The sequence below is a fragment of the Thalassophryne amazonica genome, chromosome 10 (assembly GCF_902500255.1).
Source record: "Thalassophryne amazonica chromosome 10, fThaAma1.1, whole genome shotgun sequence".
In the NCBI taxonomy this organism is placed as follows: Eukaryota; Metazoa; Chordata; class Actinopteri; order Batrachoidiformes; family Batrachoididae; genus Thalassophryne; species Thalassophryne amazonica.
In genome coordinates, this window is record NC_047112.1 from 113060183 (window position 1) to 113082460 (window position 22278).

General features: G+C 41.3%; 1 protein-coding gene and 1 long non-coding RNA gene across 2 annotated transcripts in view; both read right to left on the reverse strand.

The window, feature by feature from the left end:
- The window catches only part of LOC117518184 (serine/threonine-protein kinase ULK3-like), a 56317-nt gene extending 37959 nt beyond the window's left edge, over positions 1–18358 (reverse strand). The window contains exons 1-9 of the mRNA XM_034179241.1: positions 18346–18358; positions 18031–18132; positions 15198–15274; positions 15052–15099; positions 14751–14966; positions 14336–14510; positions 14079–14249; positions 13683–13770; positions 9095–9149 (exon numbers count right to left, since the gene is read on the reverse strand). Coding sequence (XP_034035132.1) covers positions 9095–9149; positions 13683–13770; positions 14079–14249; positions 14336–14510; positions 14751–14966; positions 15052–15099; positions 15198–15274; positions 18031–18132; positions 18346–18358 — 945 coding nt within the window. The remainder of the gene's footprint in view (positions 1–9094; positions 9150–13682; positions 13771–14078; positions 14250–14335; positions 14511–14750; positions 14967–15051; positions 15100–15197; positions 15275–18030; positions 18133–18345) is intronic.
- A 1638-nt stretch (positions 18359–19996) lies between these two features.
- On the reverse strand, positions 19997–21130 carry LOC117519375. The gene is made up of 3 exons (XR_004563268.1): positions 21101–21130; positions 20151–20224; positions 19997–20059 (listed from the first exon to the last, which is right to left on the reverse strand). It is a non-coding gene; the product is annotated as an uncharacterized LOC117519375 (long non-coding RNA).
- Between the last annotated feature and the right edge of the window lie 1148 nt (positions 21131–22278).

Here is a 22278-nt window from a genome sequence, read left to right on the forward strand (position 1 = left end):
TTTACATAATTATTGTATGGCCTTGCCTTACAATATAAAGCGCCTTGGGGCAACTGTTTGTTGTGATTTGGCGCTATATAAAAAAAAATTGATTGATTGATTGGTGTGGGTCAAGAAATATATTTCTTAAAATATAAAGAAAGATGAAACAGCACTGTGCTATTTTCTTTGATTATTTGATGGTTAAAAATCTTTAAATAAAAAAACCTAAGTTATTTAAAGTTGAGACTTTTCTTGTAGTTATGGCAGTAACAATAAAAACTGTAGCTTTATTTGGTAAAAATAAAAATAGGTCAAACACTCAGCTTGACAGTGATTGATTCTGCAACTAAAAAGCTAATTTAACTGATAAACTTCAGCAGAGCACTAAAGTAACGTATTATTTTCACTCACTCACCTCAGACAAAATTTTGTCCATTGCTCAAACTCAATCTTGTGGTTGTGACTTGTGAGTTAAACTCTCATCTGACTGCGAACGACGTTAGCATTTTTAGCAGCTGCTTCACCCGTTAGCTCCACTTAATGTATGATTACTGGAGGAAAAATGCAGCTCATGACTTTTAATGTCCACAACAAAGTAAACTGTAAACAACAGCGCAGTCCCCAAAAATATGACTTTATAAACTCTTAAGCCCAAAACAAATGAACCCTTCTTCTTCTTTGAAAATTATTGGCGCTTTACAAACCAACACAGTGCATTACCGCCAACAACTGTTACGGTGTGGAACTGAAATGAACTGAATGAACGGACTCTGATGTATGTTATCAAAAATAACCCGGAAGCATTCACCACGTGAGTAAAAACCCTGATTTCTGGTAATTTCTGGAAAACCTTCATCACTGACACCTCCACCAAGCAGACTTATGACAACAAAATGTTTACATAGATCCAAAACCCTCTTTTTATGTCTTTGAATATAGTTTGAAGTACAAACGGTAATGGTATATCAGAATGGCTGACAGACGAGGAGCATGTTCTGTCCCTGTCTGTAAATAAAAAAATAATCTGAAAATATAATAAGTACATGGAAATGGATCACTGTCTATTGGCAAACATGGGAGAATATTATACATTCTCAAAATTGTGTGGTGTGGGGGGGGGCACATAATGTGAGGTAAAATTAAAGTAATTGTAGGGCATTTGTTAGATATGTCACAAAGGCAGCACGGTGGCTTAGTGGATAAGCCCCTTTTATACTAGGCCTGCATACAGCTGCATTTGCTGCGTATCTAATAATGCAGGAATGTCTGCGTCAGTTGCGCACAGTGGGGGGAGAAGCTTGAGGAGGTGAGAGCGCCGAGGAGCTGCAGCGAGACTGTAATGAGCAGACCTGCACTCTGGTTTCTCTTCCAGTTTATATTTCTTCTTGCGCAGTGCTCCAGGTGTGCGCTGATTTCTCTTCGAGTTTCTTCCTGTGACTGCGGAGCTGCAGCCGGCGATCGCGATCGTCTGTGAGTGAACGTGGCGATGTCCTCCGTGAGGACACTGGATGTGGACATGTCCTCTACCTGGCAATCGGTCTGTGAGCAGGAGTTGATGGACACTATCATGAGAGAACTCATGAGGAGGTGAGCGCGCCGAGGAGCTGCAGCCAGGCTGTGTGATTTATAGCTTGGCAACAACGGAGCACAGCAGGAATCATAAATTGGCATTGGGTAGGGTAGTACTGCATAGGTGTGGCATCCAGTAACGTTAAGTACCATTACATGCCTCAACTTGCATGAAAACTACTTCCTTTCTGCATCCAGTGCACTGCGCCAAAAATACACAAAACAAATTAAACATTCTGCTGAGACCACAGTCTCAGCAGTTTTGGGCAGCTGGGACCACAGTTGCAAAGATTACATTAGTAACGCACAACGCCGTCATGGTTTAAAATCCTGCAGGGTACGCAAGGTCCCCCTGCTCAAGCCAGCACATGTCCAGGCCCGTTTGAAGTTCACCACTGACCATCTGGATGATCCAGAGGAGGCATGGGAGAAGGACATGTAGTCAGATGAGACCAGAATAGAGCTTTTTGGTATCAACTCCACTCGCCCTGTTTGGAGGATGAGAACAACCTCAAGAAAACAGTCCCAACCGTGAAGCATGGGGGTGGAAACATCATTTTTGGGGGTGCTTTTCTGCAAAGGAGACAGGATGACTGCACCGTATTGAAGGGAGGATGGATCAATCAATCAATTTTCAATCAATCAATTTTTTTATATAGCGCCAAATCACAACAAACAGTTGCCCCAAGGCGCTTTATATTGTAAGGCAAGGCCATACAATAATTATGTAAAACCCCAACGGTCAAAACGACCCCCTGTGAGCAAGCACTTGGCTACAGTGGGAAGGAAAAACTCCCTTTTAACAGGAAGAAACCTCCAGCAGAACCAGGCTCAGGGAGGGGCAGTCTTCTGCTGGGACTGGTTGGGGCTGAGGGAGAGAACCAGGAAAAAGACATGCTGTGGAGGGGAGCAGAGATCGATCACTAATGATTAAATGCAGAGTGGTGCATACAGAGCAAAAAGAGAAAGAAACAGTGCATCATGGGAACCCCCCAGCAGTCTACGTCTATAGCAGCATAACTAAGGGATGGCTCAGGGTCACCTGATCCAGCCCTAACTATAAGCTTTAGCAAAAAGGAAAGTTTTAAGCCTAATCTTAAAAGTAGAGAGGGTGTCTGTCTCCCTGATCTGAATTGGGAGCTGGTTCCACAGGAGAGGAGCCTGAAAGCTGAAGGCTCTGCCTCCCATTCTACTCTTACAAACCCTAGGAACTACAAGTAAGCCTGCAGTCTGAGAGCGAAGCGCTCTATTGGGGTGATATGGTACTACGAGGTCCCTAAGATAAGATGGGACCTGATTATTCAAAACCTTATAAGTAAGAAGAAGAATTTTAAATTCTATTCTAGAATTAACAGGAAGCCAATGAAGAGAGGCCAATATGGGTGAGATATGCTCTCTCCTTCTAGTCCCCGTCAGTACTCTAGCTGCAGCATTTTGAATTAACTGAAGGCTTTTTAGGGAACTTTTAGGACAACCTGATAATAATGAATTACAATAGTCCAGCCTAGAGGAAATAAATGCATGAATTAGTTTTTCAGCATCACTCTGAGACAAGACCTTTCTGATTTTAGAGATATTGCATAAATGCAAAAAAGCAGTCCTACATATTTGTTTAATATGCGCTTTGAATGACATATCCTGATCAAAAATGACTCCAAGATTTCTCACAGTATTACTAGAGGTCAGGGCAATGCCATCCAGAGTAAGGATCTGGTTAGACACCATGTTTCTAAGATTTGTGGGGTCAAGTACAATAACTTCAGTTTTATCTGAGTTTAAAAGCAGGAAATTAGAGTTCATCCATGTCTTTATGTCTGTAAGACAATCCTGCAGTTTAGCTAATTGGTGTGTGTCCTCTGGCTTCATGGATAGATAAAGCTGGGTATCATCTGCGTAACAATGAAAATTTAAGCAATACCGTCTAATAATACTGCCTAAGGGAAGCATGTATAAAGTGAATAAAATTGGTCCTAGCACAGAACCTTGTGGAACTCCATAATTAACTTTAGTCTGTGAAGAAGATTCCCCATTTACATGAACAAATTGTAATCTATTAGACAAATATGATTCAAACCACCGCAGCGCAGTGCCTTTAATACCTATGGCATGCTCTAATCTCTGTAATAAAATTTTATGGTCAACTGTATCAAAAGCAGCACTGAGGTCTAACAGAACAAGCACAGAGATGAATCCACTGTCCGAGGCCATAAGAAGATCATTTGTAACCTTCACTAATGCTGTTTCTGTACTATGATGAATTCTAAAACCTGACTGAAACTCTTCAAATAGACCATTCCTCTGCAGATGATCAGTTAGCTGTTTTACAACTACCCTTTCAAGAATTTTTGAGAGAAAAGGAAGGTTGGAGATTGGCCTATAATTAGCTAAGATAGCTGGGTCAAGTGATGGCTTTTTAAGTAATGGTTTAATTACTGCCACCTTAAAAGCCTGTGGTACATAGCCAACTAACAAAGATAGATTGATCATATTTAAGATTGAAGCATTAAATAATGGTAGGGCTTCCTTGAGCAGCCTGGTAGGAATGGGGTCTAATAAACATGTTGATGGTTTGGATGAAGTAACTAATGAAAATAACTCAGACAGAACAATCGGAGAGAAAGAGTCTAACCAAATACCGGCATCACTGAAAGCAGCCAAAGATAACGATACGTCTTTGGGATGGTTATGAGTAATTTTTTCTCTAATAGTTAAAATTTTGTTAGCAAAGAAAGTCATGAAGTCATTACTAGTTAAAGTTAATGGAATACTCAGCTCAATAGAGCTCTGACTCTTTGTCAGCCTGGCTACAGTGCTGAAAAGAAACCTGGGGTTTCTTATTTTCTTCAATTAGTGATGAGTAGAAAGATGTCCTAGCTTTACGGAGGGCTTTTTTATAGAGCAACAGACTCTTTATCCAGGCTAAGTGAAGATCTTCTAAATTAGTGAGACGCCATTTCCTCTCCAACTTACGGGTTATCTGCTTTAAGCTACGAGTTTGTGAGTTATACCACGGAGTCAGGCACTTCTGATTTAAAGCTCTCTTTTTTAGAGGAGCTACAGCATCCAAAGTTGTCTTCAATGAGGATGTAAAACTATTGACGAGATACTCTATCTCACTTACAGAGTTTAGGTAGCTACTCTGCACTGTGTTGGTATATGGCATTAGAGAACATAAAGAAGGAATCATATCCTTAAACCTAGTTACAGCGCTTTCTGAAAGACTTCTAGTGTAATGAAACTTATTCCCCACTGCTGGGTAGTCCATCAGAGTAAATGTAAATGTTATTAAGAAATGATCAGACAGAAGGGAGTTTTCAGGGAATACTGTTAAGTCTTCTATTTCCATACCATAAGTCAGAACAAGATCTAAGATATGATTAAAGTGGTGGGTGGACTCATTTACTTTTTGAGCAAAGCCAATAGAGTCTAATAATAGATTAAATGCAGTGTTGAGGCTGTCATTCTCAGCATCTGTGTGGATGTTAAAATCGCCCACTATAATTATCTTATCTGAGCTAAGCACTAAGTCAGACAAAAGGTCTGAAAATTCACAGAGAAACTCACAGTAACGACCAGGTGGACGATAGATAATAACAAATAAAACTGGTTTTTGGGACTTCCAATTTGGATGGACAAGACTAAGAGTCAAGCTTTCAAATGAATTAAAGCTCTGTCTGGGTTTTTGATTAATTAATAAGCTGGAATGGAAGATTGCTGCTAATCCTCCGCCCCGGCCCGTGCTACGAGCATTCTGACGGTTGGTGTGACTCGGGGGTGTTGACTCATTTAAACTAACATATTCATCCTGCTGTAACCAGGTTTCTGTAAGGCAGAATAAATCAATATGTTGATCAATTATTATATCATTTACCAACAGGGACTTAGAAGAGAGAGACCTAATGTTTAATAGACCACATTTAACTGTTTTAGTCTGTGGTGCAGTTGAAGGTGCTATATTATTTTTTCTTTTTGAATTTTTATGCTTAAATAGATTTTTGCTGGTTATTGGTAGTCTGGGAGCAGGCACCGTCTCTACGGGGATGGGGTAATGAGGGGATGGCAGGGGGAGAGAAGCTGCAGAGAGGTGTGTAAGACTACAACTCTGCTTCCTGGTCCCAACCCTGGATAGTCACGGTTTGGAGGATTTAAGAAAATTGGCCAGATTTCTAGAAATGAGAGCTGCTCCATCCAAAGTGGGATGGATGCCGTCTCTCCTAACAAGACCAGGTTTTCCCCAGAAGCTTTGCCAATTATCTATGAAGCCCACCTCATTTTTTGGACACCACTCAGACAGCCAGCAATTCAAGGAGAACATGCGGCTAAACATGTCACTCCCGGTCCGATTGGGGAGGGGCCCAGAGAAAACTACAGAGTCCGACATTGTTTTTGCAAAGTTACATACCGATTTAATGTTAATTTTAGTGACCTCCGATTGGCGTAACCGGGTGTCATTACTGCCGACGTGAATTACAATCTTACCAAATTTACGCTTAGCCTTAGCCAGCAGTTTCAAATTTCCTTCAATGTCGCCTGCTCTGGCCCCCGGAAGACAATTGACTATGGTTGCTGGTGTCGCTAACTTCACATTTCTCAAAACAGAGTCGCCAATAACCAGAGTTTGATCCTCGGCGGGTGTGTCGTCGAGTGGAGAAAAACGGTTAGAAATGTGAACGGGTTGGCGGTGTACACGGGAATTCTGTTTAGGGCTACGCTTCCTCCTCACAGTCACCCAGTCGGCCTGCTTTCCCGGCTGCTCGGGATCTGCCAGGGGGTAACTAACGGCGGCTAAGCTACCTTGGTCCGCACCGACTACAGGGGCCTGGCTAGCTGTAGAATTTTCCACGGTGCGGAGCCGAGTCTCCAATTCGCCCAGCCTGGCCTCCAAAGCTACGAATAAGCTACACTTATTACAAGTACCGTTACTGCTAAAGGAGGCCGAGGAATAACTAAACATTTCACACCCAGAGCAGAAAAGTGCGGGAGAGACAGGAGAAGCCGCCATGCTAAATCGGCTAAGAGCTAGTAGCTACGCTAAGCTAGCGGATTCCTAAAAACACGCAAAGTGAATAATGTGTAAATAATTTAGAGGTGATTCAGCAGAAGGAGTGCTTTAGTTAAGGCACGTAAAGATTACACTGGGAAACAAATCGTAATCTAGATAACTAGATCAATCTAACTGCGCAGATTAAACAGCTAACAGATACAGAAAAACACCGCTGTGCTCTGGAACAGGAAGTGATACAATACCGCAGTGAGAGCCAACCACTAGTAGAGGCCAAATGAGGTCAAATCAGAGTAGTAAGTCCGATTTGTAGCCAATAGTGCATGCTTATAGTCTAAGATAGCATCACGCCATGCAAGGTGGAATACTTGTAATTTTGAACGACGCCATTTCTGTTCTAGACCTCTTGCTTTATGCTTGAGGTCACGCAGATAAACATTGAACCAAGGTGACTGTGATTTGGGGGAGAGCGGTTTTAACACAGGTGGTGCAATCATGTCGAGTGTAGTTTTGAGCACTGAGTTTAAACTATCCACAAGTCTGTCTACTGACTGGGTATTTGTCAAATGTGAGGCTAAGACATCAGGCAGTCTAGCTTCGAGTTCAGTCTTAGTTGAGGAGTTGATGCATCACCGTAATGATATATAAGGTTGTTGTTCAACTAAACACTGCAGCGAAACTGTAAACTTAATAAGTGAGTGATCAGACACCACTGATGTAAGAGGCATGATGTCAATATTCATGACAGCAATACCACTTGCGAGAACCAGATCCAGGGTGTTTCCACTAATGTGCGTCGAATCCCAAATGCATTGCTGAAATCCTAATGCATTTTCTTAAGTTATTTTACTGTAATTTCACTATGTAAAGTTATTTTGAAATTATGAAAATACTAAACTCAAATAACATTATGAAATACATAAACTGAAATAACAAAAGAAAAAATATATGCAAATTGTTACATCAATTTGTCTCATTGAGACAGCACCCTTTTTTAGAGTGCAGCTTCCCTCAGTGTGAGGCCGTGTTTGATCACATGCTCCACTAAATTTGCTTGAATTTTATCTGAAAAATTTCTCCTTCTTGCGCTTCTTTGTCCTTGTCCATGCATCTCTCTTTGTCTTCCTTGTCCCCTTCCTGTTTCTCTGGGTCTTATCCCTTGAGACCAGAAGATCCTCAGTTCAAATTCCTGCCTGACTGGAAATCACTAAGGTCCCTTGGGCAAGGCCTTTAATCCCCTATTGCTCCCGGTGTGTAGTGAGCGTCTTGTATGGCAGCACCCTGACATCGGGGTGAATGTGAGGCATAATTGTAAGGTGCTTTGAGCGTCTGATGCAGATGGAAAAGCACTATATAAATGCAGTCCAGTTCATGGGTGAAATTTGGTGGGGGATAGGGGGGACATGTCCCCCCCACCTTTTCAACCAGGTGGGAAAGAATATGGTATGTGCCCCCCACCTCTGACATATATGTGTGTACTTGAAACATGCTATGCCAGTCTTATGTGCAAACCATGTCAGAATAGTATCTTTGTTTCTGTAAGTTTGTATTTTTAGCAACATTGACTTGTTTCCAACACCTGTTTCTTGTTTGTCACATTTGGAATTTTCTGGGACTGCATTTGCCCAGATTTGAAACCAAGAATAGTTGCCTCTAGGGACCAGTGTCTACACATAAGTATCAATGGATCATATGCTAATTTACTAAATTCTGCAAGTTAGAAAAGGAAATCAAAAAAGCTATCTGGGACCTCAGAAAGCCCATCTGCAATTATTGCTTGATCTCCAAAATCAGTCTATGCATGCAAAATTATGTTCAGTATGAGTGTTGTCATTAGTGCCACTTTGAAAATTAAATTCATGATAAGTAATTTATCCTAAACTTATGATCTGTTGTTTTTTCAAACTGATGCAAAAGCAAATCTTGAGAAAAAAAATACAGTATGTGATAGTTAATAATTAAAGAGCCTGTTCTTTCATATTTATGAATACATTTTACCACATTGCAGCTGTTTTTTTAATGAAAACACAACCTATCATTCTTTTTGTGTTCTACACGTGGTGATACAAATCAATGCTGCTATTCTCAGAATAAAGTACTTATATCCACAGTTTCAAATTGTATAAGTCAAATGGTGTCCACTTTATGGTCTTCTCAAAACATTAAAATTACTGTTCTGGATGCTCAGAATGCATCTGAGCTTATCTAGAAACCGTTGGCTTCTGGGGGCCTAAAGCGGCCCCCAGACCCCCGGCCTATGGGCTTTGGCCCTGCAGGCCTCGCACTTTGTCCCCCCAATTTCTAGTTCTAAATTGCGCCCTTGGTCCAGTTATGTGAAATATGTGCAAATCTTCTCCAGACGTCTTCCCAGAAGGATCTGTTGTGGCCTCTGTTTATGAGCTGTGTCCTGTCAGAGCAAATATAGCAGTTACTGGTCGTTGTTATTTTTAATAGAACTTGTGTGCATTCTGATCACATTGACTTCCTGGTTGTCTGTGCCTATGAAACAAACACATTCAGTACATCTGACTGCCGTCTTACAGTTTTCTCAATTGCTAAGACACTTTTCTCTAAAGCTGCTCTCCTTTTCTCGAACCTGTGAACACAAAACCCAATTTTCAAGCTACATTCACAAAACCCCAGACTCCTCTTGCAAAACCAAACTTTCACCTCGAAACAGTTCAATCTGTTCTCAAAACTGAACTATCTTGTCAAATCAAGTCCCGAGTCAATCAAAATTAAAAACCCTACTGAGCAGTCTCTAAACACTACATAGAAAAATAGAAACTACAACGTTCAGGACATGAAGCTTATTGTTCACTGGAGGCTAAATGCATGTTGCAAAACAAAACTAAAACAACCTGTGCATTTACGAGGTCTGTCCATAAAGTATAGGTCCTTTTTATTTTTTCAAAAACTATATGGATTTCATTCATATGTTTTTACGTCAGACATGCTTGAACCCTCGTGCGCATGCGTGAGTTTTTCCACGCCTGTGGTGACGTCATTCGCCTGTGAGCACTCCTTGTGGGAGGAGTCGTCCAGCCCCTCGTCGGAATTCCTTTGTCTGAGAAGTTGCTGAGAGACTGGCGCTTTGTTTGATCAAAATTTTTTCTAAACCTGTGAGACACATCGAAGTGGACATGGTTCGAAAAATTAAGCTGGTTTTCGGTGAAAATTTTAACAGCTGATGAGAGATTTTGAGGTGATACTGTCGCTTTAAGGACTTCCCACGGTGCGAGACGTCGCGCAGCGCTCTCAGGCGCCCTCGTCAGTCTGTTTCAAGCTGAAAACCTCCACATTTCAGGCTCTATTGATCCAGGACGTCGTGAGAGAACAGAGACGTTTCAGAAGAAGTCGGTTTCAGCATTTTATCCGGATATTCCACTGTTAAAGGAGATTTTTTTAATGAAAGACGTGTGGAGCTCGCAGCCGCCGCGACGCTCCGCCACAGAAAAAACACCTCTGTTGGAAGCCTTAAGGACAAGTTGGAACATGTCCAGCTGTTAAACAATTTCTCATATACTCACTCCACTGAAAGCCATCAAAAGCCGCCTGGATTTTACAAATGGTTATCAACACGGAGGTGTTTTTCCTGTGCCGCCGCTCCGCGCCGGCTGCGTCCCGACGCGCGGACCCGTCCGCACGTCTTTCATTAAAAAAATCTCCTTTAACAGTGGAATATCCGGATAAAATGCTGAAACCGACTTCTTCTGAAACTTCTCTGTTCTCTCACGACGTCCTGGATCAACAGAGCCTGAAATGTGGAGGTTTTCAGCTTGAAACAGGCTGGTGACGGCGCCTGAGAGTGCAGCGCGACGTCTCGCATTGTGGGAAGTCCTTAAAGCGACAGTGTCACCTCAAAATCTCTCATCAGCCGTTAAAATTTTCATTGAAAACCATCTTAATTTTTCGAACCGTGTCCACTTCGATGTGTCTCACAGGTTTAGAAAAAATTTTGATCAAACAAAGCGCCAGTCTCTCAGCAACTTCTCAGACAAAGGAATTCCGACGAGGGGCTGGACGACTCCTCCCACAAGGAGTGCTCACAGGCGAATGACGTCACCAACAGGCGTGGAAAAACTCACGCATGCGCACGAGGGTTCAAGCATGTCTGACGTAAAAACATATGAATGAAATCCATATAGTTTTTGAAAAAAATAAAAAGGACCGTTACTTTATGGACAGCCCTCGTATTAGCACTTATGCATAGTAAAAAAAGTACATAAAACAGGTCCTGTGCATTTACACGTAGCACTTGTACAGTACAAAAACAAACAGAAACAAATTGCGCATTTGGCACTTGTATACAGAAAGCCTATGTAAAAATAAAGTACAAAAATGTACATGTTATACTAGGCCTACAAACAGTCAGACTGACCCTCCACTACAATGCTACAGTACAGTGACACAGTGATGTACTGAAACATGTATTTACTTACAGTATACTGTGGTATATAGTATAGTCATGCAGTAATTCCTGTCAACATTTACATACTATACCTGTTCCCTTCTCTAAATCTTTGGATTCTGGTGGACACAGTGAATCTCCTGATGTTTGGTTGGGCCCTCATGCTCATACCGTGGACAAGAACATGGTCAGTCTGATTTCATCAGATATTACTGTTCTTTGTCTTCACTGATCACTTCAACCACCTCGACTTCCTCTCACACCAACTCCTCCTCTCAGATTTCTATCCATTGTCGTGCCTCACAAACCATTGCTCTCTGAACTGGCTTATATTTGTTCCCTCACATCACTGGACACAAGTGTGATCAATTTTGAGTTGTGTTCATCCGGTGACACCAGTGCTTTACAGTTTTTCACAGTCACTAAAACACATTTGTTGAAACTATTTACCTTTTTCTCAAATCTGTGAACACAAAACTACACACCTGAAACCCTGTTACAAACTGAACGTAAACACTTCTAACTGTGCTCAAAACCAACTAATGGTCTCAGAATCAGTCTCAAAGCAGTCAAAATTAAAATCTTGCTGAGCAGTGATTACACAATACGTCAAACAAAGGAAGACACAGTGTTCAGGGCAAAGAGCTCCTGGAGGATTTTTACAGAACTGTGAAGGAAATAGGGGAAATCTGCAATCAAAAAATAAAATATTACAATAAAAAAAAAGAAGGAGCTCACTGAGCTTCATCACGCCTTTGGCCTGGGTCAGGCCACAGGACTTCATCGACATCACAAGTGATATTCATCCTTCTGAGGCAACACAGGGGAGAAAGCTCAAGTGTGGTGCATCCAGCCTTGACATAAGTTTTCATGTTTGTCACCACAAGCCAACTCCATGGTCCGCAGGAGATCAACCCTGATATAGGGCTGCCTGTCATAAACCTTCCACCTCCAATGGTCACATTTCTACCACGCTGACCAGGGACCTCAACAATGGCTCGCTAACCAATATATGTTCTGGTCCCTCCATCTCCTTTTTCGCAAGATCAAAACCTGCTTCATCCACAAATATATATTCATGGGCTCTTTCACTGGCATCCAATTCAAATATTCTCTATATGAAGAAATAGATTATCTTGTAAGTGAACAACAAGACAGATACTGTGCAGAATATGATTTGTTCTGCAAAGCCACTCAGTCTGATAGTAGTATGTATGCAGTAATATTGTACTGTGTCGGAATGTACACTGACTTGGACATACTCATATCTGAGCTCTTTCACACTCTGAGTTGCGCTTAAAGGGTACCCTATACACCTGCTTCATGCGCACCCTGTTGCACTTGAGGACGCGGTCAGTGGTGGAAAAGCTGATAGTGTTTAGTCCTTCAAAACTGACATTGTCTTCTATCACCTGATGTTGGATTTCTTGGAGTCTAATTGTGTTATTTTGTGACAGAAGAGAACATAGGGGCCCTTCCACCGCCACCTGGCAGTCTTACAATTCTACACAAATTAATATACAGTCAAAGAAAAGCCAACGGGACAGTGACACAGTAAGCGTTGTCCCAGTGAATTCTTACATGTAAACATCTGCTATAACTGTGGACTTTGTATTGTGTCGTCTACTGTACACAGTACGGACATTTACACTTTACCTGTTATCTTGTCTGAATCGCTGGATTATTGAAGCCACTGAGAAATGGCTGATGTTAGGTTGTACTCAAAGTCCTCCTTCTCACATCAACATCCCATGAACTAGAACATGGTCATTGATTGTTGCCCGGATTTCATCACTGACAATATCTCTTCCTCTTCCTCCTTCCCTGTGCCTCTGGTCTCTCTCCATCGTTGAAATGAAACTCTGATATCGGTTGTCACATCATTAGACACGTGTTATCAATTTTGAGTTGATTTGTCTACCTGGTGTCAATCGTGCTTATTGTGTTTATCTTCAGCCTGGTTTGGTTGACAATATAAATAAGAGGTGCATCAAAATGCACAATGTGCTTTATTGTATGAGAATGTGTTTAGAGGTTTGCAAAAAGAGTGAATGAGTTTTGCAAAATGCACCTACCAAGGTGAAAGAAGTCTAGAGTTTTGCCAAACGAGACACTAATTCAGTAAATGTGTTCAGACATTTGAGAATTTGATTCAGGGAAGAGGGTTTAGTGTTTTAGCAACACTGAAAAACTGGAACTGTGTTTGACCTTTGCCACCTGTGCTCATCATTATGCAACACAGGGACATCACAATGAAAATGTGTAGGCAAGTTGTGTCTAAACAGGTGAAAGTGCTGATGGTTTTGCCAAAAGAGTGACTGATTCAATCAGTGGGTTTAGGCAACTGAGCATTTGGTTCAGACAACAGGGTTTACAGTGTTTTAGCAACTGAGAAAAACTCTAAAGCATTGCTCAAGGGCAGCCTGCGTCTACATGCTGCTTATGAGATTGGTGTGAGTAGACCTCATCACATGTCTGTTTATGTATCACACCCCTCGTATCTGTATCAGCCCGAGTCCAAAGGACATAGTCTGCTAACAGTGGTCACCATTCAACTCAAACTTTATTTCAGAAGCACAAAACGATGGCAGTCGACCAAAATGCTGAAGAATAAAAATAGGCACCAGGTTACGCCCGATAATAAATAAATACAATTTGGAAAACACTGCAAAAAAGAGGTGCATGTAGCAGTGATGAAGACGTGCTGCGGTGCGTCACTGGAGCCAGGGGTGAGCCAACAGCTGCTCAAAGTCAGGTCGCTTCTCCGGACGGACGCAAAGACATTTGTCCATGAAATCCTGGCAGTCTGAGAAAAATCACAAGAGCAAAGATAAATGTTGGAACCTGATACATTTATCCAGAACCATAAACGAAAAATAAAATCAAGTTGTGTTGTAGACAGAGAAAAAAATAGATGAAAACCCCACAGTCTGGATTAGAGTGAGAGAATAATAATAATAATCATAATAACAATAATAATACGTTTATCTGTGGGGCGCTGTCATAATAAGGACTTTAGACGTCCTGAGCAGGTTCACCACTTATCAAGAGTAAACCAGCGTGGAACTGCTCTGGAGTGAGAAGAAAAGCTCCACAGTTTTTGGGGCGTCTTACCTTTAGATGCTTTCAAATTCATGTTCAGTTCCTTTGCCAGGAACTGTTTGGTGTTAAAGATGTCATTTCCCAGGAGTTCGTACAACACCACCCCCAGCTGCCACACGGTGAAAGGAACAGCCCTGTACTGCTGCTGTAGTTGACATTCAGGAGGCCAAATGTCCCACGTACCTGCAATAAAGAGCAGACAGATTAGACAGACAGAAGGTATAAAAGGTGCCAATCCAGAGATTAGGAGCACGAGCCAAACAGTATACCTGCAAAACACTTGTACCATCCCTCCTTTGCAAGTGTGCCACAACCAAAATCGATAATTCTCACTCGTCGTTCAAGTGTCGTCTCAATCAGGATATTTTCTAACTTGATGTCCCGATGAAAGACACCCTTTGCATGGAGGTTGGCGGCTGCAAGGACCAACTGGTGCATGATGTACTGAAAGACAGCAACAGGAGACTGATGACATCAGCAAGACAACGACAACACAACAACCAGTGTGTGTGTATGTGTGTGTGTGTATTTTCTCTTCTTTGCTCTGTGTTTCATGTTACGTCAGAATGATCTGACTGGATGTGTTTTCACCCACAGGTGGCGCTATTCTCAAATGTTGCTGTATTTAAAACCTTTCAGCACTTTTACAGTGTCGTTGGACTGAAATGACATTAAGCTGCTTACTTGGGCCTCTTTCTCCAGAATGACTTTCTTCTGGGAAACATAGGTCATGAGGTCACAGCAGGGATACGGTCTCTCCATTATCAAGATCAGCTCATTGTCTTTGATTTGCCAGTCCAGCAGCGAGACAGCAGCAGAGGCCCCAACAGGACGACCAGCTGTGGCTGCTTTCATGAGCATGGCCTCCAGTGGAACATATTGAGTTTTACCATCTGTCACCTAAAAACACAAAACAGAGTCAGAATAAAACCTGTGTGCAAATAACAGCTATTTGGAAACGGAGGATTCAGACCAAGAAACTTACCTTTTTAACCCACTGCACAAGGTCCAAAGGGATGTGTTTGATGGCCACCTAGAAGATCATGACCCAAGTCCTTTGGTTAGCACTTTTTATGACTCATGACCCGACTGACAAATAAAAAAGGTTGTATGTGTTGATTTCAGACTGACCTTCATATCATTTACATAGCCGGCGTAGACGCGGCCAAAGCCTCCTTTACCCAACAGAATCGTCTCAACGTATTCAACTGTTCCAATTAGAAACACCTTCGTTAGACCACATTTGGCATCGAAACTCATGGAAAATCTACCAGCTTTAGTGTTTATGCACATGACAAAAATAAATAAATAAATCTAGAAAGGCTTCAAATTACAACAAAGTCTAAATTTTGGTGAGTTTTGTCAATTGAGCACATTTGAAAAAAATCATTCTGACACTCGGACAACAGAAATAAATGTGTTTAATACAAACACACGGCTTTAAATGTCAGAGAAGACAAAACGCGTTTCTTACCAACCTGTTTTCACCTTCACCAGTGAGCCATTTATGAACTATCACTGAAAATTATACAAATATTAATCATTGACTAACCCCCCCCAAGACCTTAATACTAACATCAGCTACATTTTTTTATAAATTGTTTTTCTTTAAGTTAGTTGACAACTTCAACTTCTCTTGAAATCTGCAATGATCAATCACAGACACGTGTCTGATCTATAATGATTACACTGAAACACGGAGCAAAACCACTTGAAGATGGGACGAACAGACTGAGGGACAAATAGACTGAGGGACAAATAGACTGAGGGACAAATAGACTGTGGAACGAATTCACTGAGGGACGAATAGACTGAGGGAGAAATAGACTGAGGGACGAATAGACTGAGGGAGAAATAGACTGAGGGAGAAATAGACTGTGGGAGAAATAGACTGTGGAACAAATTCACTGAGGGACGAATAGACTGAGGGACGAATAGACTGAGGGAGAAATAGACTGAGGGAGAAATAGACTGAGGGAGAAATAGACTGAGGGAGAAATAGACTGAGGGAGAAATAGACTGTGGAACAAATTCACTGAGGGAGAAATAGACTGAGGGACGAATAGACTGAGGGAGAAATAGACTGAGGGAGAAATAGACTGAGGGAGAAATAGACTGAGGGAGAAATAGACTGAGGGAGAAATAGACTGTGGAACGAATAGACTGTGGAACGAATAGACTGTGGAACGAATAGACTGTGGAACAAATTCACTGAGGGACGAATAGACTGAGGGAGAAATAGACTGAGGGACGAATAGACTGAGGGAGAAATAGACTGAGGGAGAAATAGACTGAGGAACGAATAGACTGTGGAACGAATAGACTGTGGAACAAATTCACTGAGGGACGAATAGACTGAGGGACGAATAGACTGAGGGACGAATAGACTGAGGGAGAAATAGACTGTGGAACGAATAGACTGTGGAACGAATAGACTGTGGAACGAATAGACTGTGGAACAAATTCACTGAGGGACGAATAGACTGAGGGAGAAATAGACTGAGGGACGAATAGACTGAGGGAGAAATAGACTGAGGGAGAAATAGACTGAGGAACGAATAGACTGTGGAACGAATAGACTGTGGAACAAATTCACTGAGGGACGAATAGACTGAGGGACGAATAGACTGAGGGACGAATAGACTGAGGGACGAATAGACTGAGGGAGAAATAGACTGTGGAACGAATAGACTGTGGAACGAATAGACTGTGGAACAAATTCACTGAGGGACGAATAGACTGAGGGAGAAATAGACTGAGGGAGAAATAGACTGAGGGAGAAATAGACTGAGGGAGAAATAGACTGAGGGAGAAATAGACTGAGGAACGAATAGACTGTGGAACGAATAGACTGTGGAACAAATTCACTGAGGGACGAATAGACTGAGGGACGAATAGACTGAGGGACGAATAGACTGAGGGACGAATAGACTGAGGGAGAAATAGACTGTGGAACGAATAGACTGTGGAACGAATAGACTGTGGAACGAATAGACTGTGGAACAAATTCACTGAGGGACGAATAGACTGAGGGAGAAATAGACTGAGGGAGAAATAGACTGAGGGAGAAATAGACTGAGGGAGAAATAGACTGAGGGAGAAATAGACTGTGGAACGAATTCACTGAGGCACGAACAGACTGAGGCACGAACAGACTGAGGCACGAACAGACTGAGGCACGAATAGACTGAGGGACAAATAGACTGTGGAACGAATTCACTGAGGGACAAATAGATTGAGGGACAAATAGATTGAGGGGCAAACAGACTGAGGGACTAACAGACTGAGGGACTAACAGACTGAGGGACAAATAGATTGAAGGACAAATAGATTGAAGGACAAATAGATTGAAGGACAAATTCACTGAGGGACAAATTCACTGAGGGACAAATTCACTGAGGGACAAATTCACTGAGGGACAAATTCACTGAGGGACAAACAGACTGAGGAATTTATGGCATTTTCAGAGCCTTGTAGGAAGGAAAGTTCATTTTGGAATTTTGCACATAAAAGAGCCATAGTCCCAAAGTTTCCAGTCTGTACGTATCAAATTAAATAAGTTACTAAAGTCAGATGACAGACTAAAAAGTTCATTTGTCAAGTTACATTAAATTTGTGAACATTTCAAAAGGGCTGTTGGTTCAAAACTATTGCAGATACAAAGATATTATTTGAATTTCTTCATACGTTTGGTGGAGGAGCCCCTGTGATTTTTTTTTTTTCAGTCGAGTCTTTTGGGGAACCCTTTGGGTGATTTGGGACAGAATGACCCTGCAGGGTCTTTCTGACAACACTGCACCTACGTGTTGTCAGAAATATTTGTATATTTTCTTCTTTACATGCTTTACCCACAGCTAATCAACTCAGTCAGCTGTTCTCAACCAATCAAGAGCTGCAGATATCTGATTTAGACGATCAGTCAAGATCCTTATTTTGACCAATCAAGTTTGACCAATCAGCTCACCTGGCTGTGTGATCTCGGTGGGCGTGTCTTTTTCAGGGGAATCTTCTTGTTTCTCTCTTCTGTCCTGCCTGGAGATGATGATGGGTTTAGCTCTGATCTTCTCTGTAGATGGAAAAAACAAAGTTATTATGATGAGAATAACACAGGTTCAGATCCCACATACACAGTTCTACAAGTCTTCAGCTCCTTTAGTGAAGGAAACGTGGAAATAACAGTCTACAAATACTCTACTGTAAAGGTAAAAGTCTGACAGAGAAGATTTGACTGAAGGGAAAATACACCAATAATATAGAAATGGTGATAATTAATTGTCACTGTATTCTTTCATGGGAACTCCTGTGAAACAATTGTGTTGTATTTTTAAGATGAAATATCAATTTACAATAATTTTCTAATAATATTGGAATAAAACCTTCAATTATTATTCATCAAAAACTGAAACGTCAAGGGAAAAGTGGCACTGAATGGACATTAACAAGAACAAGTCAAATGAATAACACTGTCCCCTAAAATGCTGAAGGACGGAGGTCTCTTTATATTTGTATATTTGGAAATATGTCATCTTAGTCTCAGATGGCAACTGAAATCGTGTGCAAAGGTTCGAGTGGGCTGCATAAGATTGTCCATTTTTAAAGCGGGTCCCGGGGTCCGACGTTTGAGAAAGTCTGGTCTAATATCAACAAATCAATGAAATGGGATGGTGGAATAATGTCCAAGTCCATGCTGTTGGACACACACACCTCAGGGACTCACACTCAGAAGTTAACATAAACATACAGATTTTCTCATGTGATTCGTCTCACGTCCTTTTTGAGGACTGAATTAGGATATTGGACGAGTTACAGTTTGAAAGCTTAGAGGACCTCAGATTTTTGGGAACCTCTTTGGGGGCTCAAACCACAGGTTTGGAACCAGGGTACTAGAAATTTTAAACAATAGGTTGGACACTTCTATCTCCAGTCGACAGTTTGACAGACACAGATGGTCTGTCATGTTTGTGCACACGTGTCTCACTCCACAAAAGCCAACAGGTTTCTTCTGAAGAGCTGCACTGCTTACCCACTGCTGAGGGGGGAACTACAAAAGTGTTCCTTCTTTTTGGAGGTTCCTCCTGAACGTCGATCTTTTTCAGCTCTCCCTCGTCTCTGATCTTCACATCTCGTGCATCTTCACGCTGCATAATTGAGGATGAAATGACCACAGATTAATGTTTATGTCCTTAGTCATATTTCTGGAAGTTTACACTGTATTTAAAATATGTATTTAATACACCTAGAAATGGGCGGGGCACCTTTATCGTGCTTCAGTAAATTGAACAAAGTGTGAAAGTGAACTCACCACGTCTTGTGCACGAGGCGCTGTTCCAACAGCAGGCGAGGCGGCTTCACTGCAGGGAGAAAATTTAACACCAAGATTAATAAATCAACCATGTGAGAAATCAAATCAAATATATTTTATTCTCTTTTTTGCCTCATACCATCCGTTGCTTTTCTCCTTGCAGGTTACTGGTTCTTCTGGGTTGTATGGGACGGGTTTAAATCCTCCCCTGCCCACTGCAACATAATGTTCGTGGCTCTTGAGGTCCTTTGGATCTTCAATGGGACGACCATCCAGAGTGTAAAGTCTGAGAATTCAAAGAAGCCCCTTCAGTTTCACTCACTACAGCACAGTCAGTTCCAATTCCTACTGCAGTTTGCAAGGACTGAAAACTATTGATTCAGATTCAGCTCCATTAATGAGCATCAGACCAATGTTGGTTTGTGTTTCCTGTTTGTGACATGCAATTTAATGCAATTCTGCCCCACAAAAGTATCAACATTTGCACAACAGGTTTAGACGTATTGAGTCCATCAGCTGTGTTTGACTCACACGTGACCGAGGTGCAGATGTTCTACAGTACCTTCTCACTCCAGCACGAAGGTGCAGTTTCTTCGCCACCATGGCGACCACGTCTTCTAACCTCTTTGTTGCATATTTGGGCATCTTGATGTGCACCGGAGGCACCAGGGCTTCTCCATTAGGATGCACACTACAGAATGACCAAACAAAGAATTACAACATTGATCAGACACAAATAACATTCATGATAAATAATTATCCACCTGAGACTCTGAACTTACTGTATTGACAAAAATTCAGCTTTTCTTTTCTTGGGGTCAGGCGTCTTAACTTTGCTGAGAACAGGCTTATTAGTCTGTCAATTAAAACATAATAAGCATTATTATAAAATTGTAAACATTCAGTGTCATCAAATAAATCAGTTTACAAGAATTATTAAACCAGATCAAACCACAAATCTCCAAACCAGGAAACTGGATGGCTTCATTTTTTCAGAGCAGAAGACGGTAATCAGTGAGGACGGTAATAATGTGGTTGTCAAATCACCCGGTGGAGCCACAAACTCCAGGAACACCACATTCTTTAAAGGTACTACACTCCAAAAAAATGGATCTTTGGATGAACTCAATTCAGTTATGGGCAGGATTTCCATCTAATAAATATATTGAGCCCCAACTCCAGTAAACATATCCATGCAAGATAATGTAATTTAATTTAGTTGGGACTACATATATTTATTAAGATGGAATCCAATCCAATGAGTCATTAGTTTGAGTGCATCACTCAAACTAATGACTCATTGGATGAACTCAATTCAATTACACGCAGGATTTCTAATAAACAAGGTTGAGTAGGATTACTTTGAAATGTAATCCAAAAGTAATCAGATTACAAGTAATCCAAATGTATGTACATACATACATGTAATCCACATGTATTCTTTCAAAGAAGTGATAAGTGATAAGGACCTTGTACCACAGTGGAACAACATGGAAATAACAGAGATAGAGGATGAGAGATGCGAACACAACGTCGAGTCCAGAGGAGAGACTTACATGGGGATCAAACCCTGACGAGAGAATGTGGACACACTTTTCGAATGGAGATCAGATCGAATCGCGTGTTACTTTCATAGAACACTAACATAATTTTGTCGCCTGTTTTCGAGAATGTGTGTGCTGATATCATTGAATGTGTTGAGTTTGGTTGATGTCATACAAAGTTTTCTCACCTCTGCTTTCTTGAACTCTTCTGTCTTCTTGCAGTAGCTGAAATATAAAAAAACAACAGGATTAAGACAAGAGGTTTACAGTGAAAAAAAAAAGATGATTCAGTTGAAGGGGGCACAATGTTACATTTTGAACAGGCTCCATAAATGACAAAGCTGCTCCCCAACAGGTCTTTATTTAGTCGTCCAGCAACCAAATGTTGATTTCAGGGTGAAGCTCACAATGAGGAATGTGGAATGTTTTTTAGTCTTGTCAAAGTCACTTGACAAGACTGTCTGTTGGTCTGTCATTTTTTATGTCTGTTGTTCTGTCAGTTTATATGTCAGTTGGGTTGTCTGTTTATATGTTTATATGTTATATGTATGGTTTTAAACTCAGATAAAACTGAAGTTATTGTACTTGGCCCCACAAATCTTAGAAACATGGTGTCTAACCAGATCCTTACTCTGGATGGCATTACCCTGACCTCTAGTAATACTGTGAGAAATCTTGGAGTCATTTTTGATCAGGATATGTCATTCAAAGCGCATATTAAACAAATATGTAGGACTGCTTTTTTGCATTTACGCAATATCTCTAAAATCAGAAAGGTCTTGTCTCAGAGTGATGCTGAAAAACTAATTCATGCATTTATTTCCTCTAGGCTGGACTATTGTAATTCATTATTATCAGGTTGTCCTAAAAGTTCCCTAAAAAGCCTTCAGTTAATTCAAAATGCTGCAGCTAGAGTACTGACGGGGACTAGAAGGAGAGAGCATATCTCACCCATATTGGCCTCTCTTCATTGGCTTCCTGTTAATTCTAGAATAGAATTTAAAATTCTTCTTCTTACCTATAAGGTTTTGAATAATCAGGTCCCATCTTAGCTTAGGTACCGCGTAGTACCATATCACCCCAATAGAGCGCTTCGCTCTCAGACTGCAGGCTTACTTGTAGTTCCTAGGGTTTGTAAGAGTAGAATGGGAGGCAGAGCCTTCAGCTTTCAGGCTCCTCTCCTGTGGAACCAGCTCCCAATTCAGATCAGGGAGACAGACACCCTCTCTACTTTTAAGATTAGGCTTAAAACTTTCCTTTTTGCTAAAGCTTATAGTTAGGGCTGGATCAGGTGACCCTGAACCATCCCTTAGTTATGCTGCTGTTTCTTTCTCTTTTTGCTCTGTATGCACCACTCTGCATTTAA